Source organism: Ictidomys tridecemlineatus, chromosome 5, assembly GCF_052094955.1.
Source record: "Ictidomys tridecemlineatus isolate mIctTri1 chromosome 5, mIctTri1.hap1, whole genome shotgun sequence".
Lineage (NCBI taxonomy): Eukaryota > Metazoa > Chordata > Mammalia > Rodentia > Sciuridae > Ictidomys > Ictidomys tridecemlineatus.
Genome location: NC_135481.1, coordinates 23,203,360 through 23,230,823, shown reverse-complemented (window position 1 = coordinate 23,230,823; position 27,464 = coordinate 23,203,360). Strand labels below are relative to the sequence as shown.

At 33.7% G+C, this 27,464-nt stretch overlaps 1 protein-coding gene across 9 annotated transcripts in view; it reads left to right on the top strand.

Annotated features, from left to right (window-relative positions):
* Positions 1-22,635, top strand: part of Rnf111 (ring finger protein 111) — a 126,884-nt gene extending 104,249 nt beyond the window's left edge. For 4 of the 9 annotated variants that reach the window (XM_040273966.2, XM_013359763.4, XM_021727017.3 and 1 more), the window contains exons 7-14: positions 3,102-3,360; positions 9,094-9,442; positions 11,480-11,632; positions 13,009-13,135; positions 16,885-16,977; positions 17,826-17,921; positions 19,130-19,257; positions 20,980-22,635. In XM_040273966.2, the coding sequence (XP_040129900.1) occupies positions 3,102-3,360; positions 9,094-9,442; positions 11,480-11,632; positions 13,009-13,135; positions 16,885-16,977; positions 17,826-17,921; positions 19,130-19,257; positions 20,980-21,097 (1,323 nt within the window). In that variant the 3' untranslated portion in view covers positions 21,098-22,635. Of the gene's footprint in view, positions 1-3,101; positions 3,361-9,093; positions 9,443-11,479; positions 11,633-12,591; positions 12,663-13,008; positions 13,136-16,884; positions 16,978-17,825; positions 17,922-19,129; positions 19,258-20,979 lie in introns of those variants that run through there. The other 5 variants (XM_040273969.2, XM_040273968.2, XM_040273967.2 and 2 more) reach the window with 5 other exon arrangements.
* The last annotated feature ends 4,829 nt before the right edge of the window (positions 22,636-27,464 follow it).

Below are 27,464 nucleotides of genomic sequence, written 5' to 3'. Positions count from 1 at the left end.
GTGTTACCGCTTGAGCCACATCCCCAGCCCCTATGTTAGATGTTTTTGGTTGTGGTTACAGTTTAAGTATTAACTAATAATCTGGACTGTTCCATTCTTGGATATGTGACTGGTAGCATCAGGAATGACTTCAGTGAACTGAATGAAGGGGTCTGTTGAAAAGTAAAGCTTACTTTTACTAGAAAATTTGGGTTCAAAGAATGTTTTATAAGAATTGCAGAAAAATTATTCAAACATACTAGTTTAGTTTCTCCTGCATTTGTTAAAGAACTGTTAAAAGATGAGTCTGTCACTCACAGAATTTTCTGTTGTTCAATTAATAAATAATAGAGTTGGTTTGAGAGATCCGTTGCATACAAAATGTTTTCTTTCAGCATGAGATAATTATTATGGGTAGAATCTCTTTCAGTTCTGTTTAATAGATGTAACCTATCTGGCCATCTCTAAATAGGTTAGATGGACTGCAAATAAAGCTTGAGAAGAATTAGCAGGATCCCACTTATTCAGTGGATATAATGGGTATTATGGTAAACAGAGTGAGATTTTGAAGATAACCAGTTTGAAAGCTCAAAATATATGTAGGATAGCTTCTGAAATTAGCCATGTCCTCATGAGATATAACTTCATATAGTATCCAGTTGAAGTTTAGTTAAGAAATAGAAGAAACTAACAGGCAATCTGAGGACTTGTGATTGTGTAGATGTCTTATGACTGAGTGCCAGATTATGGTCAGGCAATGAAAATTTAGGCTGTGACTCTATTGAGAGAATTTACTATTCTCTTACATATGGCTTTCTCTTTTGAGCAATAATTGGTATGATACATCCTTTATAATCAGTGTAAAGTAATATTTCCCATCTCTGATCCCATCTTGTGTACCCTCTTTTTCTTTCTAGAATAAGAATTGTGAAGAAGAGGATTCTCACTATTGTTTTTTTCCTTCTTTTAGTCTTTTTAAAAAAATATTTATTTTTTTAGTTTTAGGTGGACACAATATCTTTATTTTTATGTGGTGTTAAGGATCGAACCCAGCGCTCCACGCATGCCAGACGAGTGCACTACCGCTTGAACCACATCCCCAGCCCCCTTCTTTTAGATTTTACTTTTAACATTACCCTCAGTTCCCTTGGAGCACGACCTTCACCCCACTTTATTTTTGAGGGATTATCTTAATGTTTGAACAGAGATTAAGACAAGCTCTTGGTGACAAAATATTCGTCACTTTCTTAGGATGATAATATTCCATTTCATTTGCCAATTTTAATCTAAGTAGTAGGGCAGTAGGTAAAAGATGTAAGTCATAAACAAATTCACTGTCACACAATATTATTCTTAAAACCTATTTACCTGAATTGAGGACATAAATTGCATTTGCCAACTCATTGGTAAATACAGTGAGTCAGACATTTACTTAATAGACTGTGTGCACATAATATGGAGGAGAGAGTCTTTTCCTTTTCTCCTTCATACAGCTTCTGCTTGCACCTTCTTCACTCCCCCTTCCGTTTTAGCATTTTTTGTTTTTGTTGTCTGTGATTCTGGAGCCCTTTTAAAGTGAAAAGACCTTTATCATTCCTCTGAGGACTGTTGGGTGACCTCTGACAGATCATTACCCTAGCTTTTATCTCTATTACCTCAGCTTCCAGTATTGAACAGTTCATATATAATTCATATGTAACATTGAATCTTTATTTATTTATTTTAATATTGTTTTTAGTTCTAGATGGACACAATACCTTTATTTTATTTATTTATTTTTATGTAGTGCTGAGGATGGAACCCAGTGCCTCACACATGCACTCTACCACTGAGCCACAAATCCGGTCCTGAATCTTTTGATCACATTTTGAAAACCACAGCAGTATTAAACCTAAGAGTAGGCATATATTTAAAAATACAAAGAAACAATTTTTTTTATAATCTTCTTTAGATTAAGGTTAAAAGTGTAATAATTAGGATTAAAAATTTTAATGCATACATATTTGTACATATTTATGGCATGTACTACAATAATTTTGATAAATGTATTCAGTGTGAAAAGATCAAATCAAGATAATAAGCATTTCTATTTCCTGAAACATTCATTTGTACTCATTGGGAATCTATAGATTCTTCTACTTTCTATTTTGAAGTATAACTTAGATTGTTATAGACTAGAATTATTTGTGTATTTCCAAGTGCTTTTTGGGGAAAAAACTTATAGTGATTAATGAAGATGGGTTCTGTACTCTAGTTAATTTTCCAATTTAGTAATCAAGACTTTTCCACAAAATTATACTCCTGATAAAAAGAAGCATTGGTTTAATTTTAATTTAATTAATTAATTAATTGTTATTTTTTTGTGGTATTGGGGATGAAACCCAGGGGAGCTACATCCCCAGCCCTTTTTATTTTGAGAGGAGTGCTAAATTGCCCAGGCTGGTTTTGAACCTGTGATCCTCCTGCCTCAGCCTCCCAAGTAGCTGGGATTACAGGTGTGCACCATCACACCTAGCTAATTTATAATTGTTTGTCAAGTGAGGCAAAGCTAATTCATGATTTAGCCTGGATAATCTTATGCCCTTTGTTTCTTTGGGATAATGTAGATTTGTTTGTACTATTAATAGTTTCAGTTGAATAAGCTTGCTATCAGACAGTTTATAAACTTGGGACATAAGAATTTTTAATCTAGTACCTTAATGTTTTTAATGAAAGGATATGTTTTCTAAAGATATATTTTCTAAATTACTGGTCAGAATGTGAAGGTAAAGGAGAATATATAAATAAGATTTTTAAAGTTTCTCTTTTTCTAAGATGTGGATAATGTAAGAGAAATAGATCTTAAAATAATATACTAAACTTTTGTTCATCTTGTGGTAATTTTATGCTTGATTTTTAAAACTTGATTTTAGATTTTGGGTATAAACCCACTATTTGCACAGTCCGAGTTGTGCTGTATTTTTCTTGGTGTTCAGTAGGTCCTTACACTTAGAATTACCATTTTCAAATAAATTCTAAGATTTTATTTTTCTAGGTTGTTTTAGGAGTACTTTTAAATTATAACATGAAATAATGTTTTGACAAAACTTTAGAAAGATAAAATGTAGTTCCTCTTTATATAGCAGGCATTGCCAGTAGACCTGAGCAACAGTGGTATCAGAAGTCATGGAAGTGGTGGTTTTCACGGAGCATCTGCATTTGACCCCTGCTGCCCTGTTTCTTCTTCCCGAGCTGCAATCTTTGGCCATCAGGCTGCTGCTGCTGCCCCAAGTCAGCCATTATCAATAGATGGTTATGGATCAAGCATGGTTGCACAGCCCCAGCCCCAGCCCCCTCCACAACCCTCTCTCTCATCATGTCGACATTATATGCCACCTCCTTGTAAGTATAAATTTAGTGGGCAAAGAACCTAGAGGCATATAAAGGAAGCATTGTACATTCCTCTGTGAAATAATCTTTCATCTTTCATAAATCCTAATTTATAATTTTAAATATTTATTTGACTTAATAGTGGGGTGTTATTTTTCCCATTTTAATAATTCTGAAACTGAAGGTACATTGAATGATAACCTTAGATTCTTATAAAGGAAGTTTTAATGAATTTAGATTTATTCTATAGGAGCAACTGAAGAAATGTAAAAGTTAGGTAGTATTTCTAGGCACTATAAAGTACAAAAAAAATTCTCAATGGTTAACTAAGACATATGAGAGAATTCCTTGACAGAGTGCTTTGCCATTTGGGAAAAGGTTTTTTGAAAAAAAAAAATTGTAGTTGTAGATGGACAATATGCCTTTATTTTATTTGTTTATTTTTCTGTTCGAACCCAGTGCCTCACACATACTAGGCAAGCACTCGGCCACTGAGCTATAGTCCCCAGCCCCTGCCCCTGAGAAAGGGTTGTTTGGTGGAGGCAATTAAAACAGAACTGGGCACAGCTTTTCTATAGAAATTGAAGTCTATTATATCTTAAGAAATTATAAATAACCATAGGCTATTTAATATTTTGTTATATCATAGGCTAAATAGTCAAATGTAAGCTTAATAAATACTTTGATAAATGAACCAAGAAGTAGACAAGAAAATTTGTCTTTTGTTCTAATTATATTGCCAGCGATAATTTTTCAATTATGTATATTTTTGAATTTCTTCTTCCACTCCAATAACTTTAAAGATCTGTAGACACAGCTGGAATCAGCCCAGAATTTATACAGTGAAACTGTTGATATATTTATTTACCTCTTCTTAAAATATAAAGTGTAAGTTGGAAAATAGGTTTAGAAACAGTGCCAAGCATTGACCAATGGGCATATTCTGTGTATGAACACTGGTGTGATAATACAGGTGCTGTTTTGTTATAATTATTCATCTTTAATTGGATGGATCCTCTTTTATTAAGAATGTTATATGTGATTTCCTTTTTCTCCCTCTAAAAAATGATAACACTGAAGCAATATATAAATACATTCCTTTTTAACTGTCTTCATAAAAAATATTTTAGACTTAAGCTTTTTTTTAACTTTTAAAGTAACTTGTATACATCCTAAAAAGTTCAAATATTGCAGAATGTTGTAAAATGACAAATGACCTTTCTCCCTACCTCACGAATTTTTGTTTTTTAGAGGTAGCAACCTTTATAGCTTACAAAAATTCCAGAAATTTTTCTTTGTAAATATGAATATACATGTCTCTTCTAACAAAAACCTCACAGAACCGTATCAAGCATATTATTCTGCTTTTTTTATTTTTAAATTTAATAGTATGTCTTGGATATATCCCATATTAGCACCTAAAAGTCAGGCTTAGCTGAGCATGGGTGGCACATGTTTATAATTCCAGCAGTTTGGGAGGCTGAGATAGGAGGATCACAAATTCGAGGCCAGCCTCAGCAGCTTAGCAACTAGGCCCTAAGCAATTTAGTGAGACCTAGTCTCAACAGTAAAAAAAATAAAAATGGCTGGGGATGTGACTCAGTGTTAAGTGCTCCTGAGTTCAATCCCCTGTACCCCTAGCCCCAAAATAATAATTGAACTCACTGGTATTCGTTCTTTTTTCATCCCCTTTCCCTTATTGTTTTTTTTTTTAATATCCTCATAATATTTTACCATGTATTAAATCAGTCCTCTGTTAATGGATATTTAAATTGTTTGTAGTTGTTCGTCTATAGGATTAACTTCTAGGAATGAGATTGATGTGTCAAAGAAATACACTTTCAAATAAGTACTGTTAAATTTCTCTTCAAGGGGTTATACCAGTTTATAGTCCTCATTGGGGATCTGTGAATGAGGGTGAAGGTAGAAATTTGAATTGTATTCCCTTTTGTTAGGGACAATTGACTGATAACCCTCTAGAGTTCTTTTCCTAAGTTTATTTTTACATATACACATATATTCCTCTCCCCATATTTCCTTTCCTAAACTTTTCCAATATGCTTTAATTCTTGTGTGAAACAACATATTGTTCATTTAAATTAAACTGGGGTAGACAGGTTTTAGAGAACTAGCTTTAAAATTAAATAAATCTGAGCTGACCTTGCAGCTCCTCTGTTTCTTCACATTGATAAAATAGGAATCATTCTAATTGACTGTGACTTGTGAAGCTTTGACCCTAGTGAAAAGTTCTCTATTTCAGAAGTACATTTACATTCATACCAGTAGTACTAGTGTCATAAGAAAATGTTTTCTTGCTTTTGAAAAATGTATGATCTTGATGAAGTGATAAAGCTACTGTCCTTGAAATGGTATCTTTTAAAGTTTTGAATCTTATTAAGGTGAACTGAGAAGATATATTAATAAGACTACTTATTATTCATCATTAAGTGATTATTGTGTGCTGTAAAGTTGTAAGAATTTAGTGACTGTAATGTTGGAACAGATCATAATAATGCTTCTGCAAGTGATATGATGAACTTTTATGAACAATATCAAGACCATTTAAAAACTTTTATATGTAATTGACAATTGTATATTTTATTCAGTTTTTATTTTTATTATTTTTATTTTTATTTATTAAAGAGAGACAGAGAGAATTTTTTAATATTTATTTTTTAGTTTTCGGCAGACACAACATCTTTGTATGTGGTGCTGAGGATCGAACCTGGGCCGCATGCATGCCAGGCGAGCGCGCTACCGCTTGAGCCACATCCTCAGCCCTTATTCAGTTTTTAAAAAACTAGCAAGAGCCTTCACAAAATTGAAAGGGAAGAAAAGTGGTCAGTGAGAATACAGAATATGTCAATTCTCTACTGGTTAGCAGTCTGTTTTGTTTAAATGAAAAGTGAATTAAAATGTTGACTGGAGTTAAATAAATCTATTCAATCTGAATCAAAACTTTAAGTTTGTGCAATATTTATGAATATTGTGTCTTGTTTATTATGATTATAGAGATATAAAAGTTCATTTGAAGTTAAGTTGGAAAAAATGCTGTGAATTTAATAAAACAGTGACTTCTGTTTTTATGATCATAGTTATTGAGCATTGTGCCTTCCTCAAGAGAAAAGCATTGATTTGAAAACATAATTTTTAGAAAATTGGTTTAAAAACTAGCCTTACAAATTGGATTCAAATTAATGAAAGTTTTCTTTTATAATGCATGCTAACAAGGCTTCCTTTGAAAATATGGTTACCTAACTTTTGCCTCTGCTGAGTGAAATAGAAGCATTAAAAATTTAAGAAAACCCTTTTGTATAAAATTAGAAAATTGCCGTCCCTCTGTATCAGACTATCAAGAATGTTTCCCAGTGAGATCTAACAAACATTTTTTTTTAACATGTCACATAATTGGAGATCTCTTAAGTTAAAAGAGATGACTATTTCTCAGAAATCTTTTAATAGTCTCTGAAAATATAAAGATTTGGAATGAAGAAATGAGAGGAACTATCTATTTTTTAAAAGAAGTTTTTAATCAGTACAATATAGTTATACATAAAAGTGGAATTATTGTGATATATTTATATATGCACATCACATAGTTTGGTCAGTTTCATTCATATGTTTCTCCCCTTTCCTATTCCTCTCCTCCCCTATCAGTTTCCTTTATGTACTCCACTGTACTTCCTTCTATTTTTCATGAAACCTTCTTGTGCCTCCCTACCCCCATTTTTAAATTCTTTATTTCTCCCTAGCTTCTCCATATGAAAGAGAAAGAACATTCTGCTCTTAACTTTCTGAGTCTGGCTTATGTCACTCAGCATGATGTTCTTTAGTTCCATTTGTTTACCAGCAAGTGACATTTCATTCTTATGGCCAAGTAAAACTCCATTGTGTACATATATCACATTTTCTTAATCTGTTCATTTATTGAGGGATTCCTAGGCTGGTTCCATAAATTGGTCTTTGGGAATTGTACTGCTTCAAACATTGGTATGCATGTATCCCTATCATATGCTGATTTTAATTCTTTTGGAGAAATAATGAGGAGTGGGATAGCTGGGTCATATGGTGTGGGTACATACTACTTTCTAAAGTAGTTGTATTAATTTGTAGTCCCAGCCACAATGCATGAATTCAGCTTTTCCCCAACATCCTTAGGAACCATTGTATTTAAGATGTAACTTCCATAGCCGTTTCCTGGCAAATATGCCTCCTCCATCTTAATATAGAGCTCAGGAAAAATGACATGGAGTGGCATGGGACAGGGAAATATCGGAGTAGCAATTAAAGAATTCTTTTTATAGATATACCCAAGAGTTTTGGGGTTCTTCTCTGCATCATCCTATAACCAATAACTCATGTATTTTTATAAAATAACGATTGTTAAATTTTTTTTTTATTTGTGGATTTTATGGTTTCCTCCTTTCCTCCCTCCCTCTGCCTGCCTGCCTGCCTGCCTGCCTGCCTCCCTCCCTCCCTCCCTCCCTCTGTGTTTCTGTGTGTGTGGGTCTCTCTGTCTTCCCTCCTCCTCCTCCTCCTCCTCCTCCTCCTCCTCCTCCTCCTCCTCCTCCCCCTCCTCCCCCTCCTCCTCCCCCTCCTCCCCCTCCTCCCCCCCTCCCCCCCTCCCTCCTCTCTCTCTCTCTGTTCTGGGAATCAAACCCAGGACTTGTACATGTTAGGCGAGTGCATATCTGTCACTAAGCTATTTCCCAATCCCACAATTTGACTATGGAAAACCAAAAAATTTGTGTGTGGCAAAAAAAAGTAAAAGGTAGTTTGTAAAAAATGTTTACACTCTTTCTGACAAAGCTTTCATACATACAGAGAATACTAATAAATGGACTAAGAAAGGGTGAATAAAACCAAAGACTAAGAATATATGTATACATAAAGCTGAGAAGAAGAAATGTAAGTGGTCCATAAAAGATTTTTCTTAGATTCACATTTATTTAAAAATTTAATGATAGTGCAGAGATAGTAATACATTCCTGTGGTTGATGAATATATTAATTGTGTAACCTTAAGGAGTGATATTTTGTCAGCAGGCATCTGAATTTGATATTTTCTCAGACCCATCACTGCTTACAGTATTTTATGCTATAAAAATGGTCTGTGAGCGCATTTGTATGTATACGAACCTATATATGAAAGAGTGAGCACAAGATGAATGAACACACATAGAGGCCTACTGCAGTATTCTGGTCCTTCCAGTTTTCATCAATGGGATTTCTTCAGAAAGTTTTGATATATTCCTGTGATTAGTGTATCAGAGCTGTGAATGAAAGTAAAATTATATGGACAAGCATAGTGGTGCATGCCTGTAATAATTGCTCAGGAGGCTGAGGCAGGAAGAGTGAAAGTTTGAAGAGAGCCTCACAAATTTATGGGGACACTATCCAAGTAAAAGGCCTGGGGAGGTAGCTCGGTGGTAGAGCAACTTGCTCAACATGTACGGGGCATTGGGTTTCATCCCCAGTACTATTAAAAAGAAAGAAAAACCCTATGTATGTATTGACATGAGAAGATATCCAAGATTATTCAAAGATGAAAACAGTCTATTTTGTGAATAGACTTAAGTGACTGATAAAGTATTCATGAAGATAAAAGTCTGTTGCATGAATAATAGACTTGGCCTCTGATAAAAATATTCAGAAAAATTAGCTATGTGTTAATGTGTTCATAAAATAGCAATGCAAGTTCTTCTTCATAGTGCTTTTGTAACATACCTGAATGTTTTTCTTGCAGATGCTTCTTTGACAAGACCACTTCACCATCAAGCTTCTGCTTGTCCTCATTCTCATGGAAACCCTCCTCCTCAGACGCAGCCTCCACCTCAAGTGGATTATGTTATTCCTCATCCTGTACATGCTTTCCATTCTCAAATATCTTCTCATGCAACATCTCATCCTGTGGCACCCCCACCCCCAACTCATTTAGCCAGTACAGCTGCGCCCATCCCTCAGCATCTTCCTCCTACACACCAACCAATTTCACACCATATTCCAGCTACAGCACCTCCAGCACAGAGATTGCATCCTCATGAAGTGATGCAGAGGATGGAAGTTCAAAGGAGGAGAATGATGCAGCATCCAACGTATGTTCTATGTTTTTAAAAAAATCATGTTTGCTTTTCCTCCATTGGTCTTTAAAACTATGAAAAATTTCCCCCATGGAGCTGAGAATCAAAACCAGGGTCTTATAACTGTTAGGCAAGTAACTCTATCACTGAGTTACATTCCTGCCTAAACTATGAAATCTTTAGAAATGATATAATTATGTTAAATCCTCATTTCATTAGGAAATTAATTCTTTTTGGTCTTTTTTTTTTTTTAGTTTCTGGAGATTGAACCCAGGACCTTGCAAAGTGCAATATCACTGAGCTGCATCACCAGCCCAGGAATTAATTTTTTTACCAATAGTAATCTTTCTCTGCTTTATCCTGAATTTTATTTATTGACAAAAAAAATGACTTTATATATCAGTCTTACTGAATGAAATCAAACCACTTTCAGTTTATGACTCGTCATTCTTTAAGCAGGCCAATCTCTAATTTGTCTGTTTCTCTAATATATCATGGTAAAAGGCTGATGTTAAAATTGATCCATAGGAACAAGATCTAAAGATATCAAAAATTTAATTTGATTTATTATATGTGGAAGAGAAGAAAAAAATAAAAATTTTAAAAAATCTATATTGAAAAAGTCTTCTTTATAAATCTATAAATTTCTTATAGAAATTTATAAATCTTTTATATAAAGTTAAGACTTTGAGAATTAATGAAAAGACTATAATGAACTGCTTTTCTTTTGAGAATTCTGAATCTGAGTTTCTAATTTCAGGACAGCAAACTCTATTGATTTACTTTTCCCTGCCTGTTTTCATAAATAAGATTTTATTGAAAAATAGCTACATTTGTTCATTTATATATTGTCTATGGCAGCCTTCACACAATGAAGGCCTAGTTGAGACCATATGGCTTCTAGAACCAAAAAAAAAAAAAAAAAAAAGTACCATTTGTTCCTTTATATAAAAAATATTTATAAAGCTCTTAATCTATCCAGGGGGTTAGCATTCATGTGAGTTCTTCCTTTGGTTCAATAATTTAAGATGTTATCCAGAATTTATATTACAATAACAGTATTGCTGTTATTGTAATATAACCCTTGATGTAGAAAATTGCTCACTTAACAGTTATATCCTCCAGGACCTAGAGAATTATTTGAATGCATTAAGAGTAAACATTGAAAATTTGCAAGTATGTTAGAGATTGTTTTTGAAATACACTATAAAGATGAATCCTGAGAATGAACTCTTTTTTTTAAATGAGTGTCCTTTGTTTAAGAATTTATGTTCAGGGGCTGGGGATGTGGCTCAAGCGGTAGCGCGCTCCCCTGGCATGCGTGAGGCCCGGGTTCGATCCTCAGCACCACATACCAACAAAGATGTTGTGTCCACCGAGAACTGAAAAATAAATATTAAAAAAAAAAATTCTCTCTCTCTCTCTCACTCTCTCTTTAAAAAAAAAAAAAGAATTTATGTTCATTTGTATTTGTCAATTTGATAGGAAGTGAAAATACAGTAACTGAGATGCAGAATATAGTGATCTAAATTTCAATGTGTTTTAGAAGATGTGTTTTAGAAAATGTTTCTTAAACACAATGTGTTTTAGAAAAAAAAATACACGAGGTTAATAACTTCTCTCTTAAGATTTTATCCATTAAAGTGGTTGAATGTTTTATAATGTAAGTGAAGCAAAATAAAAGTTTCTTTTTTCTTGCTTTATGCTTATTATAAAATAGTTTGTGCATACAACAATTGCTGGGATAATTTTTAAAAATTTTGTTTCCATCCAATTCCTATTGTTCTCCCAGTTAAAATACATGCTGTAAAATAGGTTTACAAGATAATAAAATTGCCCTTTTCCTGGAATATTTGAATTGGAGGTATGGGAATAAATGAGGAGGTAGAATTTGTGGAGGAGATTATGGTTTCTTGACTTATTATTAAATAATTTTATATCAAGTTTATAATTTATTGCTATAAATTTTATGACTGATCTATAAATGTTCAAATATGAATAGTAGAATTTTTTTCTATATTAAGAAGTAACCAATTATTCAATTATTTCCAGTGGTCTTTTTGTGTTCTGTGTTTCCAGGCGGGCACATGAACGCCCCCCACCCCATCCACACAGGATGCACCCAAATTATGGTCATGGGCATCATATTCATGTGCCTCAAACTATGTCCTCACATCCTCGTCAGGCTCCAGAGAGATCTGCCTGGTTAGTATCTTGTTTATTTCAAAGATATGCCTGGCAGCTTGTGGTAAAGCTATGGGAAAAGATGTTTTGTAGAGGAATGCCATGTTAGAAGGGTAGTGTGGGGAAAACAGGATTTAAGTTTAGTTGTGAGGCACTGCCCCTATGGGAGTGGAGTCCTAAAGAGGAAAGAATAAGAGCTTGAGGTCTGGGGCAAGGAACTATCACAAGCAGGAGTAAAGTTTTTTTGTTTGCTTAATGTTTTATTTAATTCTTAATAGACAAAATAATTGTGTATGTTTATGGACTGTGTAATGTTTTAATAACGTATGCATTGCAGAATGATCAGATCAGGCTAATTAATTAGCCCATCCATTACCTCAAATGCCATTTTTTGTGGTGAGAACATTTCAGACCCTCTCTTTTAGCAATTTTGAAATATATAGTGTGCTATTTTTAACTGTAGTTGCCATGCTATGCAATAGAATGCCAGCACTTAGTCCTGAGTTTGTACCTGTTGACCAAGGCACAAACCCATTTTCTCCATCTACCTTCCTCTCTCCATCCGAAGCCTCTGGCTTTCTCTTTGTATAGTTTGACTATTTTGATTATCACATGTAAATGAAAGGAGTAGAGCTTTCTTTGTTTTTTCATGAGTGCCTGTCACCAAGGTTAACTACATAATTACATCCTACTTTCCCCAATTTCTTTATTCCTTACCTTTGTACTCAGATTTGCTCTAATATCCCCAGCTTCTTCCAAGGGAGAATCCAACCTGCATTTCCCTAGGCTTAAGGTCTTTCCTAAAGAAATGGAAGTAGATTTGCAGTAAATTTTTCTTCTGAATCCATTTAGTATAGGCAGTCATTGAGATCATGATTAATAACAAAAACTTTTAGAAGCAGAACATAAATTAGACTAAATAATGAAGATTTAGAATGTTAAATTTTTACTCTAAAATTTGTTTACTCTTGTTTTATAAGGTATAGAAGAGTTTGCTATTCTAATTATCTTTGATGCCAACAACCCAGAGATGATAATCCAACAAACAAAAGCCCCAGGAGCATCTGTAGCATTCAGATAAACCAAAAAAGTAAACTGTTTTGTATGCTCCTTCAACAGAATCCGGTTTTTGGATTGGAAGGGACCCCAGGAGCCATCTTACTTTGTAAGATGTCAAACCAAGTACAGATGCTTTGCTTCTCATGGTGGTCACAAAATTGAGTTTTTGAATTTTCATTTCTATAACGAATTTGAAATTATTGGTAATATTTCTGGGGCTAAATTATCTTTTTTCTGGCCTTTATTAGTTAAGAAACTTTAGATTATTTTTAAAATGTAAATGTATTCACTCATTTCTGTTGATTAGAAAAAGACTAACTGTTTGTGTCCTTTGTCAGGGAATTGGGAATTGAAGCTGGAGTGACTGCAGCTACTTATACACCTGGTGCATTGCATCCTCATTTGGCCCATTACCATGCACCTCCTCGACTTCATCACTTACAATTAGGAGCTCTTCCTTTAATGGTAAAATGGAAATTTTTCAAAATTCTGACATGTTCTTCTAAACTAAATATTTTGAAAAATTTTTTAATATATTGTTATTTATGTTTTAGTAGAATTTGAGAATGATTCTAGATGAAATTGTGCTATAAAAAGTTATTAGATATGCTAAAATTTGTGTTTAAAATGTGCATTGTACTCTTAATATACAAATTAAATATAAAAAGTGGTTTTTGGGGCTGGAAATGTAGTTCAGTTGGTAGAGTGCTTCCCTTGCATGCACAAGGCCCTGGGTTCAATCCTCAGCACCACAAAAAATAAAAAAAATAAAAAATTCTAAAAAGTGGGTTTGCTTTTAGCTATCAGTAAAATCATGATCTACTGTCACTAGGATGTGTGCTTTAGTTAACCTGCCATGAGTGGTAATGACTCTGTTCTGCTGCATTTACACTTTTTTTTTTTCCTTCTCTAATCTCTGGAAGAACAATACTTCTCTCTACTTCTGATTTAGGTTTTGTTGATAAGTTGTGTGCTAAAAAAAGTTTAGCAAATATTTATTGAGTTTGCTCTTTGTAATACATACCAGTTATAGATGTGGTACAGAAAGGGGAGTGATTTTATCTTGGTGAAGGAATAGATTCTGTAGAGGTTTCAGAGAAGCTTATTGTACATGAGACTGCTAACCAGGCTATGGACTTTGGCATGGTACTGCTGAAGAGGTTGCATCATGTAAAGAGTTATCAAACAGTATAAGCCCTAGGAACTCCAAGTAAGTTGGTGTTTTTTTGGATCTCAGGGGTGAGGATAGAAACCCTGAAAAATTAAACTGTAGGCTGCGGGGCTGAGGCCTTGGTTGCATCCCCAGTGCTAGAAAAGAAAAGAATAAAGAGAAACTAGAACTTAGGAACTGTTGAAGGGGGAGAGTCTTGTTAATGTTTATAATTTAGAGTGATTTAATTAGATGGTAGTTAGAAAAACCACACCTCATGAGTTAAATGAAAAATAGATTTTACAGGCAGGGAGAAGGAAACTAATGTGGGCTTTTTGTAGAAGAGGTAAATGTTGATAAATGCCTGAACAAAAGCAATGGCAGTTATCATAAAAATGATAGGCCACATTTGAATGATACTTAGGCTGATTACCAAATTTCTTTTTTAAAACATATTTATTTATTTATTTTTAGTTTTAGGTGAACACAATATCTTTATTTTTTTCTATGTGGTTCTGAGAATCAAACCCATTGCCTCACACGTGCTAGGCGAGCACGCTACCACTTGAACCACATCCCCAACCCGTGATTACCAGATTTCTAGCTTGAGTAAAAAGGTATATAGTAATGTGCACTGTATTGGAAAAGAGTAGATGGTTTGGATTAGTAGTTCAGTGAAATAGGTCTTGGACATATTGAATCTGAGATAACTGTGAAGGCTGAATGTCCAATGGAAAATTAAGTTTATGGTCTGGACCTCTACAAGTATCTGGATTAAGGACATGTTTGTGATCTGGCAAATCTAGTGGTAATGAATATAAGGAAGAGGATTAGATTTTGAGGGAAAAGGTATAGTAAATGACAAGAGAGTGGAATGGAGAATACAATATAGATATTTAAATGAAAATATTATACTACAAATGATACTGAGAATTGGCTCAGAATGTTGAAAAAGTTAGAATAATGTCAGAAATTAATATTGACCATATATTATGCTCTTATATATAATGAGATATACCATTAGTGTCTCATTATTAAAAAAAAGTTTGGAAAGTGTTGAATGCATTTATTGGTGGCTTTTGTCAGAGTGGTTTAAATAATGGTCAGAAATGGAGATGAGGCATTTTCCCCCCGTTTCTTTCTTTTCTTCTTCCTTACTCTATGGGATTGAACCCAGGGCCTCTTGCATGCTAGGCAAGTGCTCTACCACTGAGATACACTCCCAACTCTTGGGGCATTTCATATATTACTGTTAAGAATGGTGGAAATTTGAAGACCGTGAATATTGACCACTTGATTTATATCTTGCCTGTGAAGGGAAAATGAGAAATAGGATTGATAATAATTCCAGTATTAAGGAGAAAATTTAAGTTTGGAGAAACAAATTAATTAGAGAGGGTGCTTGTTCTTTCAAAGAGAGAATTGAAGAATAGTTAATTAAGCATAATCCAGGTTGGGGAGAATGGAAGCCATGTTGGAGGTTTGTTTATGAAGATGGAAGTGTAGTGGTGTATTCCATAATCTCCCTTTCCTAATATAGTTAGCCTTTTTTTTTTTTTTTTGGTACTAGAGATTGAAACTGGGGGTACTTGACTACTGAGTTACATCTCTAGCTCTTTTTATTTTTATTTTGAGACAGGATCTTGTGAAGTTGCTGAGACTGACTTCATATTTGTGATCTTCTTAGTGACAGGGATTATAGGCATGTGCCACCATGCCTGATCAGTTGACAGCTGATCTGTATATAACCTTGTTTTATGTGTGTTTTTGTTTAAAGACAATTTATTTAATATTGTCGGTTCATTAACATTGAGTTGCTTAGCCAATAACACTAAAACTAATAATGTCTGAGCAAAACTTACTTAATACATGTTTTCTCCATAAGTCATATCACAGGTTCTTTGTTTTGGAACACTATAGATAGCACTGGAACACTATGCTTGGGTGCCATTAAACAATGAAATCATGAACAAAAGGAACAAAAATATGAAAAGCATGATACTAAATAGACTACAAGAAAGATACTTGTTTGTAATTGAACTGCAACAGGAAGGTAGAGCATGTCTACAAATGACTCTGAAGCTCAAGTGTTGATTTGGGGTCATAAGTAAGTTTTTAGATTGTAGGCCAATTCACAAATAATGAAATCTACAAATGATTCTAACAAAAAATTAATACTTTCATGGACAGAAACAAGACAAAAAGGTGGAGAGAAGGGGATATGATTCCTTTGGTCAGGAACTTAGAGGAAGTGAGGGAAATAAAATTTATCTTGGAGTTAAATTTTGTGGGAACATTCTATATATCTATTATACATTTGGGGGAGGGAGCATGCGGGGATTGAACCTAAGGGTGTACTTAACCATTGAGCTACATCCCCACCCTTTTTATTTTTTACTTTGAGACAGGCTCTTGCTAAGTTGCTTAGGGCCTAGTTGGTAAGTTGCTAAGGCTGGCCTTGAAATTGCGATACTCCTACCTCGGCCTCCTGAGTGTCTGGGGGTTACGGTCGTGTCAGTCATGCCCAGTATTTCTATGTATTTTTAATACTGTTTAACAAAGCTTTCTGAAGTTGGAAGATCTTATGAAAATTTTATTCCATTTTATGCTACTAAGAGCATTAAGCTTAAGTTTGAATATTTTCTACATAGAGTTCTTTTTTTTTCTTTATTTTGAGACAGTGTCTTGCTGTGTTGCCCTGGCTGGCTTGAACTTCTAGGATCAAGCAATCCCCCGCCTCAGCCTTCTGAGTAGCTGGGAAGGTGGGCTTGAACCAGCACACCCAGCTCTAATATAGAATTTTTAGTGTAATCAAGTAGAAGAAACTTGTTAATCTCTTGAAACAGCTATGTTTCTTATATTTCTTCTGACTATAAGTTATTTTATGAGATTGTATTTTTAGAGGATCCTAATCTTATTACAGAATGCTTAGCTGGTGTTATGTGTACTTATTAAAGCTGAATTTTATGAGTTAAATGCAGAACTTGTCTTGAATTATTCAGTATTAACAGTGAAACACGAATCTATTCTTAATTGATTTAGCCTATCCCTTGTATTAAAATAGGTTCCTGACATGGCAGGCTATCCTCATATCCGTTACATATCATCAGGATTGGATGGAACTTCATTCAGAGGTCCTTTCAGGGGAAATTTTGAGGTATGCAGTAAAATAGATGAAGATATTTTATATAGTACCTTTAGTGCAGAGAAAGCATACATACACAATTAATAATCGAAGTTGTATAAGACTGCTGCAGTGGTCTGATTTTTTTGATATTAGGGGGTTGCAGAAATATATATAAGCAAAGTTTATCTTAGTTTCAGAAGTTTCCCAAGTATTTAGAAAAAAAGTTGATGAAAATAGTTAATATGAAAGACTTTTAAAAAATCCATTAAATTCATAATAAATATCAGAATAAAGAGCTGTACTATTAAGTGGAAGTGCTTAATGCTTTAGAATGAGCTTAATTTTTAGAAAAACATTGCCGAGAAAAAGAAACCTAAGTAATTTACTTTGTAGCTAAATTTCTTCTCATTTGAACTTTCAGGAAGAACAAATCATTTAAATATTGTTTAAAGTTTGTGGTGTTTCAGTTTGGAAGGTTGAAAGTGGTATGATTTAGAATTACCAATTTATATGTTTTCTTAATTTAATAGAGTGATTTCATTTTCTACATGTATACATTCATAGATTTATAGTACCAGCTGGTAATATTGGTGTCCTAATATATATCCTTATATATAAGGATATAATATATATACATATGAGGTGTGTGTGTGTGTATTATATATATATATATATATATATATATCTATCTCAGTTGAATGAGAAAAGATACATAAAAAGCTATTTTATATATAAATTATTTGTCTTGTCATTTTTTAAATTGTATTTGTATTATAGATTTATAAATATGGAAGTTTATTACTTTTGTAAGATTGATAATACATATTATTCAAAGAATAATTATCCTGGCTTTTAATACTAGTTTCCTTCATTTTTAGGAACTGATTCATTTGGAAGAAAGATTAGGAAATGTCAATCGTGGAGCATCCCAGGGGACAATTGAAAGGTGTACATATCCACATAAATACAAAAAGGTAAGGATTTATTCTGTGAGACTTCTAGAATGTTATTGAATCACATAAAATTTAGTATTATAGACCTTCTTTGAATTTGTAGAGTCAAAAAGCTACATTATTGATTATTAAAACGATTACATACATATGGTTAAAAAAAATGTAAACTGAAAACATACACTCTGCAGTTTCTTACCTTGTGTACCTTAGTCTTTCTTCCCAGAAATGAAATCATAAGATTTCATAGATATTCTCCTAGATATTTTTGTACATTTCATTGTAATATACATATGTATGTATTTTTCCTCCATTTTGAAAGAGAATGCAAGAGGAATGATAGGCACGGTTTGCATATTGCCATTCATTGAATGTTAGTGCTCACAGATCCACCCATATTCTTCTTTTTTTAAAAAAATTTTTTTAGTTGTACATGGACACAGTACCTTTATTTTATTTATTTATATTTTTATGTGGTGCTGAGGATCGAACTCAGGGTCTCACACATGCAAGACAAGTGTTCTACCACTGAGCCCTGACCTCAGCCCCAACCCATATTCTTTTTACTAACATAAAATTTCATCATATGGTATAATAATTTTTTAAATTAGCCATTCATTTTGATGGACATTTAATTATCTGTATTTCTTATACTCTACCCTCCAACCTTTGTTTGTAGTATTATAGCTGTAAATTACAGAGTAGAAATATCAAATAAATTTCTTACAATAAACAACAAACAATGCTTTATGTTATAAAGTAATAATAAATTGTGAAAATTACTGTTTTTTTTTCCCTTTTCATGTTTTCCAAGAGTGTCAATGAAGTATTACTCTTCAATTTAAGTCATTTCAGCCATCTAAGCTAAATTATATAATTAACTTTAATTTATATGGATGTTATTTGAAACATTTGTTAGTAAATGAAAATTTCTTTACCTCTGCTCATGGTAGGATTGAAATAGATTTTATGTGGTGTATCATTCTCATTGTGGATTAAAAATATTAGATTTCAGACTTAACGAATTTCTGTTAATTTGATTTTGCTTTTGATGCTGATTATATGTAGAAGGTCTTAAAAGAATAATTGATAGTCACTTAATGCATATGTTAATTTATGAAAATTTTACCTGGGAAATAAGTTGTGTGTGAATATGTGGTATTGTTTTGTTTTGTTTTTAAATAAATGCAGACTTTACTCAGTTGTTCAATAATGTCATCTCTGCTAATAAGGTAACAACTGATTGGTTCTCACAGAGGAAACTGCACTGCAAACAAGATGGGGAAGAAGGGACTGAGGAAGACACAGAGGAAAAGTGTACTATCTGTTTGTCTATTTTAGAGGAAGGTGAAGATGTGAGGTAACTAGATATTAATTTTTTAGAATCTACGTCAAAATGTACAAGGGATTTTATTTTAAAAAAATTAAATTTAGGTTACTCCTGGCATACTCTGTTATTACCTTCTGACTGATTTCTTATAGTGAATCAAAGAAATTAAAGGCTTTATATTACCAACAAAAGGGTGGGGGTGGGAAATATATTTTAGGGATGCACCAAAGTTTGGCTGGAGAAATTTTATGGTCAGAATTGTCTTCTGAAAATCTTGAAGAAATGAGAAGGTTTTGAGACTTAGTAATATTTTCTCTATAGTTTAAAGAGGGGCTAACATTAGTTCTATGGTGCTTGCTTTATAATCTTTTAAAAATTGATATTTTTCCCCCCTAGAATTTCTTCTTAACTCAAAGGATTACACCCTTCTCAACTTTTGCTAACCCAGTATTACTTATACATATATTCATTGTATAATCTCTGAAGTAATTGTTTTATTCTTATTCTGTTTTATCAACCTGTAATATAATGTCATACAAAACAGGTTCTTCAACACATATAACCGAATCATATAGCATAAAGTCTGTTTATCATACCTCTTCAACTGAGAGGAAAAAAAACAATGAACTATTGTCTACTGTATCACACAATAAGTAAGGTTTTTTTGTACACTATTTCCAATGAAGGTGTATAGATATGAAAGTTAATTGCTTATAGTATTGGTAACTGTTCAAGGAGCAATTGGAGCACCTGTTTGTTTTTTTTTTTTTGGGTTGGTACCAGGATTGAACTCAGGGGCACTCAACCACTGAGCCACATCCCCAGCCCTACTTTGTATTTTATTTAGAGACAGGGTCTCACTGAGTTGCTTAGCACCTTGGTGTTGCTGAGGCTAGCTTTGAACTTGCGCTTCTCCTATCTTTAGCCTCCCAAGCTGCTGGGTTCACAGGTGTACACCACCTTGCCCAGCCATGGAGTACCTATTTTTAACCTACTATTTTTACAAAATGTAAGGAAATTTGAAGGTATGAAGGATAATAGAAGTAGAAATGGACATTTGAATTAGTAACCTTTATCCCATTCTTACACTTAGATTTAATGTTGTCCTATGTCATCTGGAAGCTTTCTTTCCCAATTTGTAATTAATAATTTGGTATGATGTCCAAAAGTGAACATTTTTTTTAACCTACCTATGAAACAGTAGTTTAGTATTAAGTAGATATAAAGTTATTCCATAAAAACAATATTATTGACTCCAGTGAATCATGTATTTAAGTAAGGGGTATAAAGATCCTCTAGGCAGAAAATAATTTTATATTAAGACATTCTTTAATGAGAACAAAATAGCTAAGACCCAATGTTTTTGAAAGGCCATTAAATGAGACAATATAGTACATTGGTCACTCATACAAAAAACCAAAACTGTAATAATTGCCAATGCAATTTTTGTTTTATGGTTTTTATGATCTTATATAATTTGTTTCCTTAGCTGCGATACTTAATTATCTTGGTCACTTATGCATTATATTGAGAGAGTACTAATTTAATTTACATGTAACTCCTTAGGGTGTTTGTTTGTTTGTTTGTTTGTTTTTTCAAAAGAAGAGGAGGTCTGGTTATGCCTTCTTTTTTTTTTTGAAACCCACTAATTTAAAAATGCTGACTTATTGCATTTATAATTTGTTTAAAAATAAATTTCACATGTAGTCATCATTAAATTAATTTTTGCTTTCTCTTTTTTGCCAACGTTAGGCGTCTTCCATGTATGCATCTTTTCCACCAAGTATGTGTTGACCAATGGTTGATTACCAATAAGAAGTGCCCAATTTGCCGAGTGGACATTGAGGCCCAGCTGCCAAGTGAAAGTTGACACCATGTTTCAGAAACTCTTGCCCTCCTTCTCATTCCCATCCTTCCTGGTACTGCAGTCAACCAAAGATGGCATGACTTACCTGCGCAGATTTGGAAGCATTGAACTTAAGAGTGCTGGCTCTGCTATATGGTACAACTAATGCTAGACCTACAATTTATGTATACAGTTGATTTTGATGTATTTATAAAAGCATTTTTTTTCTAGATTTGACATTTTTCCTGTATCATTTTACTGTATTTTGCATGGTTCCTTGTATTGCATTTCTTTGCACATATTATGGGCTTGTGACCCTAAACTTGCAGGCAAGATTAGCTGCTTTAGTAAGTAGAATTTTGTGGTCTTTTTGTTTTTTACGTAGTACCAAGCCTTGAAAATTATGACTTTTTTTTATCCATTACTAACCTTTAATTTAATCAATCATGTGCTTTAGTTTAATGTATAAAGATCCTCTAGAAAATGATAATATTGTGTATTAAGACATTCCTTAATTAGGACAAAATGGCTGCTGTATATTTACAACATGGAGTTCTGAATTAAATACCATCCTTAATACTGGGGAACAGAATACAACCCATATTCAAATCAGATGCAGGTGGTATTCGCATCACCAGAGTGATCAATATAAATTTTCTTGGTGTATCTTTTCCTTCCAGCACAGTGCAGATAGAGTTGAATATTGATATCATACATTTAGACTGCTGTTCTGATTATATTTATCTTTTTCTACATTGTTTAGAACTTTATTTCCCTGATTGATTTTTTGCTGCTGTGAAACAGCTTTGATGAACACTAAATATTAATTTCAATTAGCTGGATTGTACATAATTGCAGATTTAACAAAATTTTAGGGAAATTGAAAAAGACATGTAGAATTTTGTTCAGTCTTCTACTAAGCACGAATAGTTAAGATATCTGCTTACATTAATTTTGTAAACACATTTCAGTCAAGATTTAGAATTTCAGTCAATGGCAGGTATCTATGCATTCATAGAACTTCTAAAGGTCCCAGGATCACTTTTAAGGGATTTTTTATTAGTTTAAAGGTAAATAAAGTGAGCTGAATCTACATGTCTCTTGTTTTATTTCTCTCTAAACTTGAAAACAATAAATCTGCAAATACTGTGAGGCACAAATTATACTGTCAACCTACTGTTGCTATGGTTATAGACTCCCACTTCATACATTACCAAGAGTCGATCACTGATTTAAAATTTTTAATTTCTATAGTTAAGATTTACTGCATAATATAGAGTATAAAGTTAAGTTAACATACTAACATTTCTCCTTTGGAGGAATTTTAATCCACTTCAAGATGCATATTATTGAGATACTTTTCATATACAGGATAGCCTAATTTTATTTGTTTAAATATGCTTAATATGCCCCAGATTGCAAATGCATCCAGTCAGTAATATCACTGTCTGTATGTGGAAGACATGTTCCCATGGATCATATGTGAAGATGTCAATAAGCTTGCATTAAGCCACCTGCTTTGTAAGTGGATTGATTAATAAATAACTTATATTTCTATTGTCTTTGTGTTTCATAATTAGTTTTTAAACAATATATGTCTTTGAATTCAAAAATAGTGGTCTCATTGATATTTGTGTAATTTGGTGTTTGTATTCAATTATACCCTTTTATATTAGTAAATGTTACATAGTAGTAATTGTCAGTATCAATATGATTCAACAGATGGAAGATGTAGATTATTGTTAGGAAATAGGAATAAAAATGTTATCTTTTATAGTATACTTGATGATTAAGATACATTTATAGAAAGGGAAGAGTGAGAGACAGAGTGATACAGGTCTGATGTCTTATTGAAGAAAGGAGCAAGTTGCCTGTCGTTATTCCTGTCATTCTTCAAGTAGCCTGTGATCCACTGGCAAATGCTGGGTCTGTACCAAGGGATTGAAGACATATAAGAAAGATGGGAAGAATTTTATACCTTGGAATCCTCTCAATATTCCCCAAAACACAAGAAAAGCCAGAAATACATTTCTCTATTTTTAAATATTACTTGAGATCTAGATGCACAACTGCCTGTTGACCCATTTTATAATAGTTACTGATCTTTTAAATCCTGATAAAGCATATATATACTTAATTTATTTAATGCAAGTAATTGTGGTAAAAACCTGAATTGTTAACACAGGAGATCATTAAGCTACTGCTGCTAATTATAGAAAAACATGATTAGTAATGAAATAAATAAGGAAGAAAATGATTATGAACACTTTTTACTTTTGTACTTTGTTTTGGTGTCTTCCATATTTTGCTGCATCTTGTCAAAACAAACATTTCAATAATAGTTGTCCAACTCTTTTAAAACTAAAATTCTTTTGTCAGCAAATCCTTATTTTTATTATTGTTAATATTGCAAGTGATAAACTAATATTTGAAACTTTATTTTTACTCTGGTTACTTTATCTTAGCTACCAGTGCCCTTTAGCATTCGAACCATAACAACTGACAGAGAAAACTAGTTTTGTTTTTATAATTAATGTTATTTGTAAGTACTTCTAACACTGAAATTATTTAAATTCTCATGGACATTTCATTATTAATGTTCATGAATGGGAAAGTTTAAATCTATAGAAAACACAATCAAATTTCTAACTTCCAAAAGTTCTGGGAATGCAGTATATTTTTATTTATTGAAAATTTCATGTTAATATTGGATATTTCAAGGTTGAAGTATTTTCTCAGGTTTTATGCATTTTCTTCAGTTAAGAATTAGATTCAAAATAATCATTGTTTAGTAAGAAAAATAAATGTTATTATATTTTGGCATTGGGCATACTGAGAACCATCTTTCCTCTCTCCTGTATTCTTTATAAATTTATAAGCCACATGAGTTTTTTTGGAATAAATAGTCGAAATAAACATAGACTTTGGAGTTAGTCAGATTTGGGTTTTGAATTGTGCAGCTTTGAACAATGTAAGCTTTCTGAGCCTAAAGTTTCTTATCCACAAAATAGAAATAAGAACTACTTTTTAGAATTGCTCTTAGGATTAAATGAGATAACGAGTGTGAAAGGGTTTGCTCATAGTATATATACATATAAGTTCTTCCTATACTTGCTTTATCTCACCTCGTCACACAAATACTTTCATCTTTGATAACAGATGGTAACATTTGCAAAGTAATGAACAATAGACAAATTTTTGGTGCTAACATTTTTCTTGTATTGAGTATAACTGTCTGATAACCAAATAAGAAGAAATAATCCTCCTTGGCCCTTACCTCAGGGGTTGGAGTTTTTCTTTTCTATTAGGATGAAAGATTTCCAGCTATGTGCTTTTTCTTCCTCTTCCTCTCATAATCACAGTAAGAGGATATGCAGTTGCCCATCAATATTGTTCATTCCTGTAATTTAGGTAGCTACTGCCAGTGCATCAGAATTGGCATAGGATATGCAACCATTTACTCTCTCTTCCCTAAAATTATTTTTTAAATGGAGAAGTTAACATCTAGAATTTCCTGTTCTTTTCTAATTTTTCACTCCACTAACCTCTGTTATGTGGGCACCTGGTACCATTAGAGTTTGTCTGGGCATTGAACTCTGAGGGATGCTTTACCACAGCGACAAATCCATCCCCAGTCCTTTTTATTTTTTCTTTTGAGACAGGTTCTCACTTAGTTGCCCAGGCTGGCCTCAAATTTGTGATCTTTTTTCCTTAGCCTCTCAGGTAGCTGGGACTACAGGCATTTGCCACTGTGCCCAGTCTATTAAGGTTTAAAAAAATACATATTACTGAACTGCTTATGTTGTATTTTAGCTGCTTGTAAGCTCCCTCGTAGGTGATCGTCATCACTAAGAGCACATGGAAGCTGTGGGCTTCCAGGAGCAGTTTTGTTTAGCCCAAACACATTGCTGGAATCCTTTGTCATCACCAGAGAATGGATTAGGTTAACTAAATGATTTTCATTGTGGGCTCTGCTATTATATCAGTTTTGCTTTAGGTAGTAATACTTGATATGGAGTCAGGGGGTTGGGAACTCTTAGGAGTTTAAAATTCTAGAGATTATTACTGATTCAGAAAGTAAGAACTTGGTTTCTGCCAAGGTTTGAAAAAGCATAACTCATGGTACTTACATTTCCAGCCTGCCAGTTCAGGGATGACCCAAAGGCCAGCAGCTTAAACATTGAACCATCGGTTTCTGTGGATCAGGCATTCAGGAACAGACACTCAGGAACAAGCTACAGGAACTAAACTGTAGCTCAGAGTCTCTCATGAAGTTATAATTAATGTGATAGTTGGAGCTGCAGCTGTCTGAAGGATTGCACTGGTCTGGTAAAGCTGTTTTTAAGATGGCTTGCTCACAAAGCTGTTTAGTCGGCCTCTGTCCCTTGCAGGTTTTTGGCTAAGAGATCTTATTTACTTGTTATGTGGGCCTCCTTAGGGTTACTTGAATGTTTTCATGACAGGATGGCTGGTTTTCCCACAGTGAATGTTTCCAGAAAGATTGCCAGGAGGAAGCCTTTTTAAAAATGACCAGACTCAGAAGTTATACTCTGTCACTTCTGCACCATTCTATTAGAAGTGAAAGTCACTAACTACAGTGTATACTTGAGGAAGTAAACTAGGTTTTACCATTTGATGGAAGGTTCAGCCAAGGATTTGGGTATGTATTTTTAAAATAGTAACTTTTTTAATCCCTCTGCTTCAGACAACTGGTTTTCTGTAGGCAAAAATTCTAGCAGACTGGCCTCAGCACTTCCCAAGGCTCTGAATTACATATGAATCATAGTTCCATACCAGATAAACATGGTTTCTTGTGCCCTTGGGAGATAACCAAATGCCTAAATGTCTGGAAATAGAATGTGCTCAATTTTCCCATGCAAAATATACTAGGATGGCATTATTGAGAATTCAAGAGTTTACAAATGATTGTACATTTCAAATACTATACTGTTTTCCTAAACTAAGAGCCTATGAGAAGCCAACATGACAAGACTATACTAGAAAACAAAAGGCTTATTTGGTGTATAGGGATCAGGTGTTCCCCAAGTAAGTGTATCTGTTACCTATTTTGTAACAACTGCAAAACTTAGTTGCCTTAAAAAAATTTATTTGCTCACATACATGCAATTTGTGCAGGACTGGGTGGACATAGCTCATCTCTCACTATAGTAAGACTAGCGTTGCTCATGTAGCTACCTACATTCAGCTAGGGAATTCTACTGGAATAGAATGCCCCAGTATGGCCTCCCTTACATACCTAATGCTTGGGCTGGGATTGTAGAAACAGCTGATGATTTGCTGGGCATTTCAATGTCATCTCTCTAGCAAGGGATAACTAGACCTATTTACACAGTGGTGGCTAAGTGCTTCAAGGGAGAAAGCAGAAACTGCCAGACCTTTAAGAGAAATGTCCAGAGCAACATCACTTCTGCCTCTCTGTTGGTCAGAACAACAAAGTCCAGATTTAAGGAGATAGAAAATACAACTGTTAATAAAGGGTGCTGTATAAACAAGTTGTTGTTGTTATTATTTTATAATTATTATTTGTGGTGCTGGGGATCAAACCCAGGGCTTTGAGCATGCTAGGCAAACATTCTTCTAACTGAGCTATATCCCCTGTCCAAGTTGTAGTCATTTTTAATCCACCAAAGTAAGTTTTGTAAAAGGAGCTCCATTATTTTATTAGAATGCTTAGCACAGATTGCTGAACACATTTAGTTTCCCTGCTCCTAAACCAATACTTACCATGAGGAGAGAAGCCTTTATACAAAAATTGATCTTTGTTCTCAAAGATAATTGTCAGAGGAATCAGCAGTGAAAAAACTTCATCATTTCCTCAGGCTGATATTTGAGAAAAAGAAATTCATGGGATGAAAATAGGTATTTCTGGTCCTTTTCTATATCTTTGTGCAATTTAGATTTTTTCCTGCAGTTTTCTTGATAGTTGAGTATTGTGATAATGCTTATGTGCCAACTTGACTGGCCATGGGGTGACCAGACATTTTGATTATAAATTCTGGGTTTGTCTGTTAGGATGTTTCTAGATGAGATGAAAATTTGAATTAGTTGTGTGTGGTGTTGTGCACCTGTAATCCCATTTTATCAAGGTGAGAAGAATGCTTGAGCCCAATTGTTTGAGTCCAGCCTTGGCAACATAGTGAAATTGTGTCTTAAAGAAATTGAGTAAAGCATTTTGCCTTCCCCAGTGTGGGTGAGCCGCCTCCAGTCAGTTGAAGGCCTGAATAGACAAAAGTTCTAGTCCTCCTTTGATTAAGGGGGAATTTCTGCTGGACAGCTTTCCTGCTGGGACATTGTCTTTTTTTCCTGCCTTCAGATTGGGATTGGAAATGTGTGATGGCCAGCAGTTAGGATTGGGGTAAAGGAAGGAATT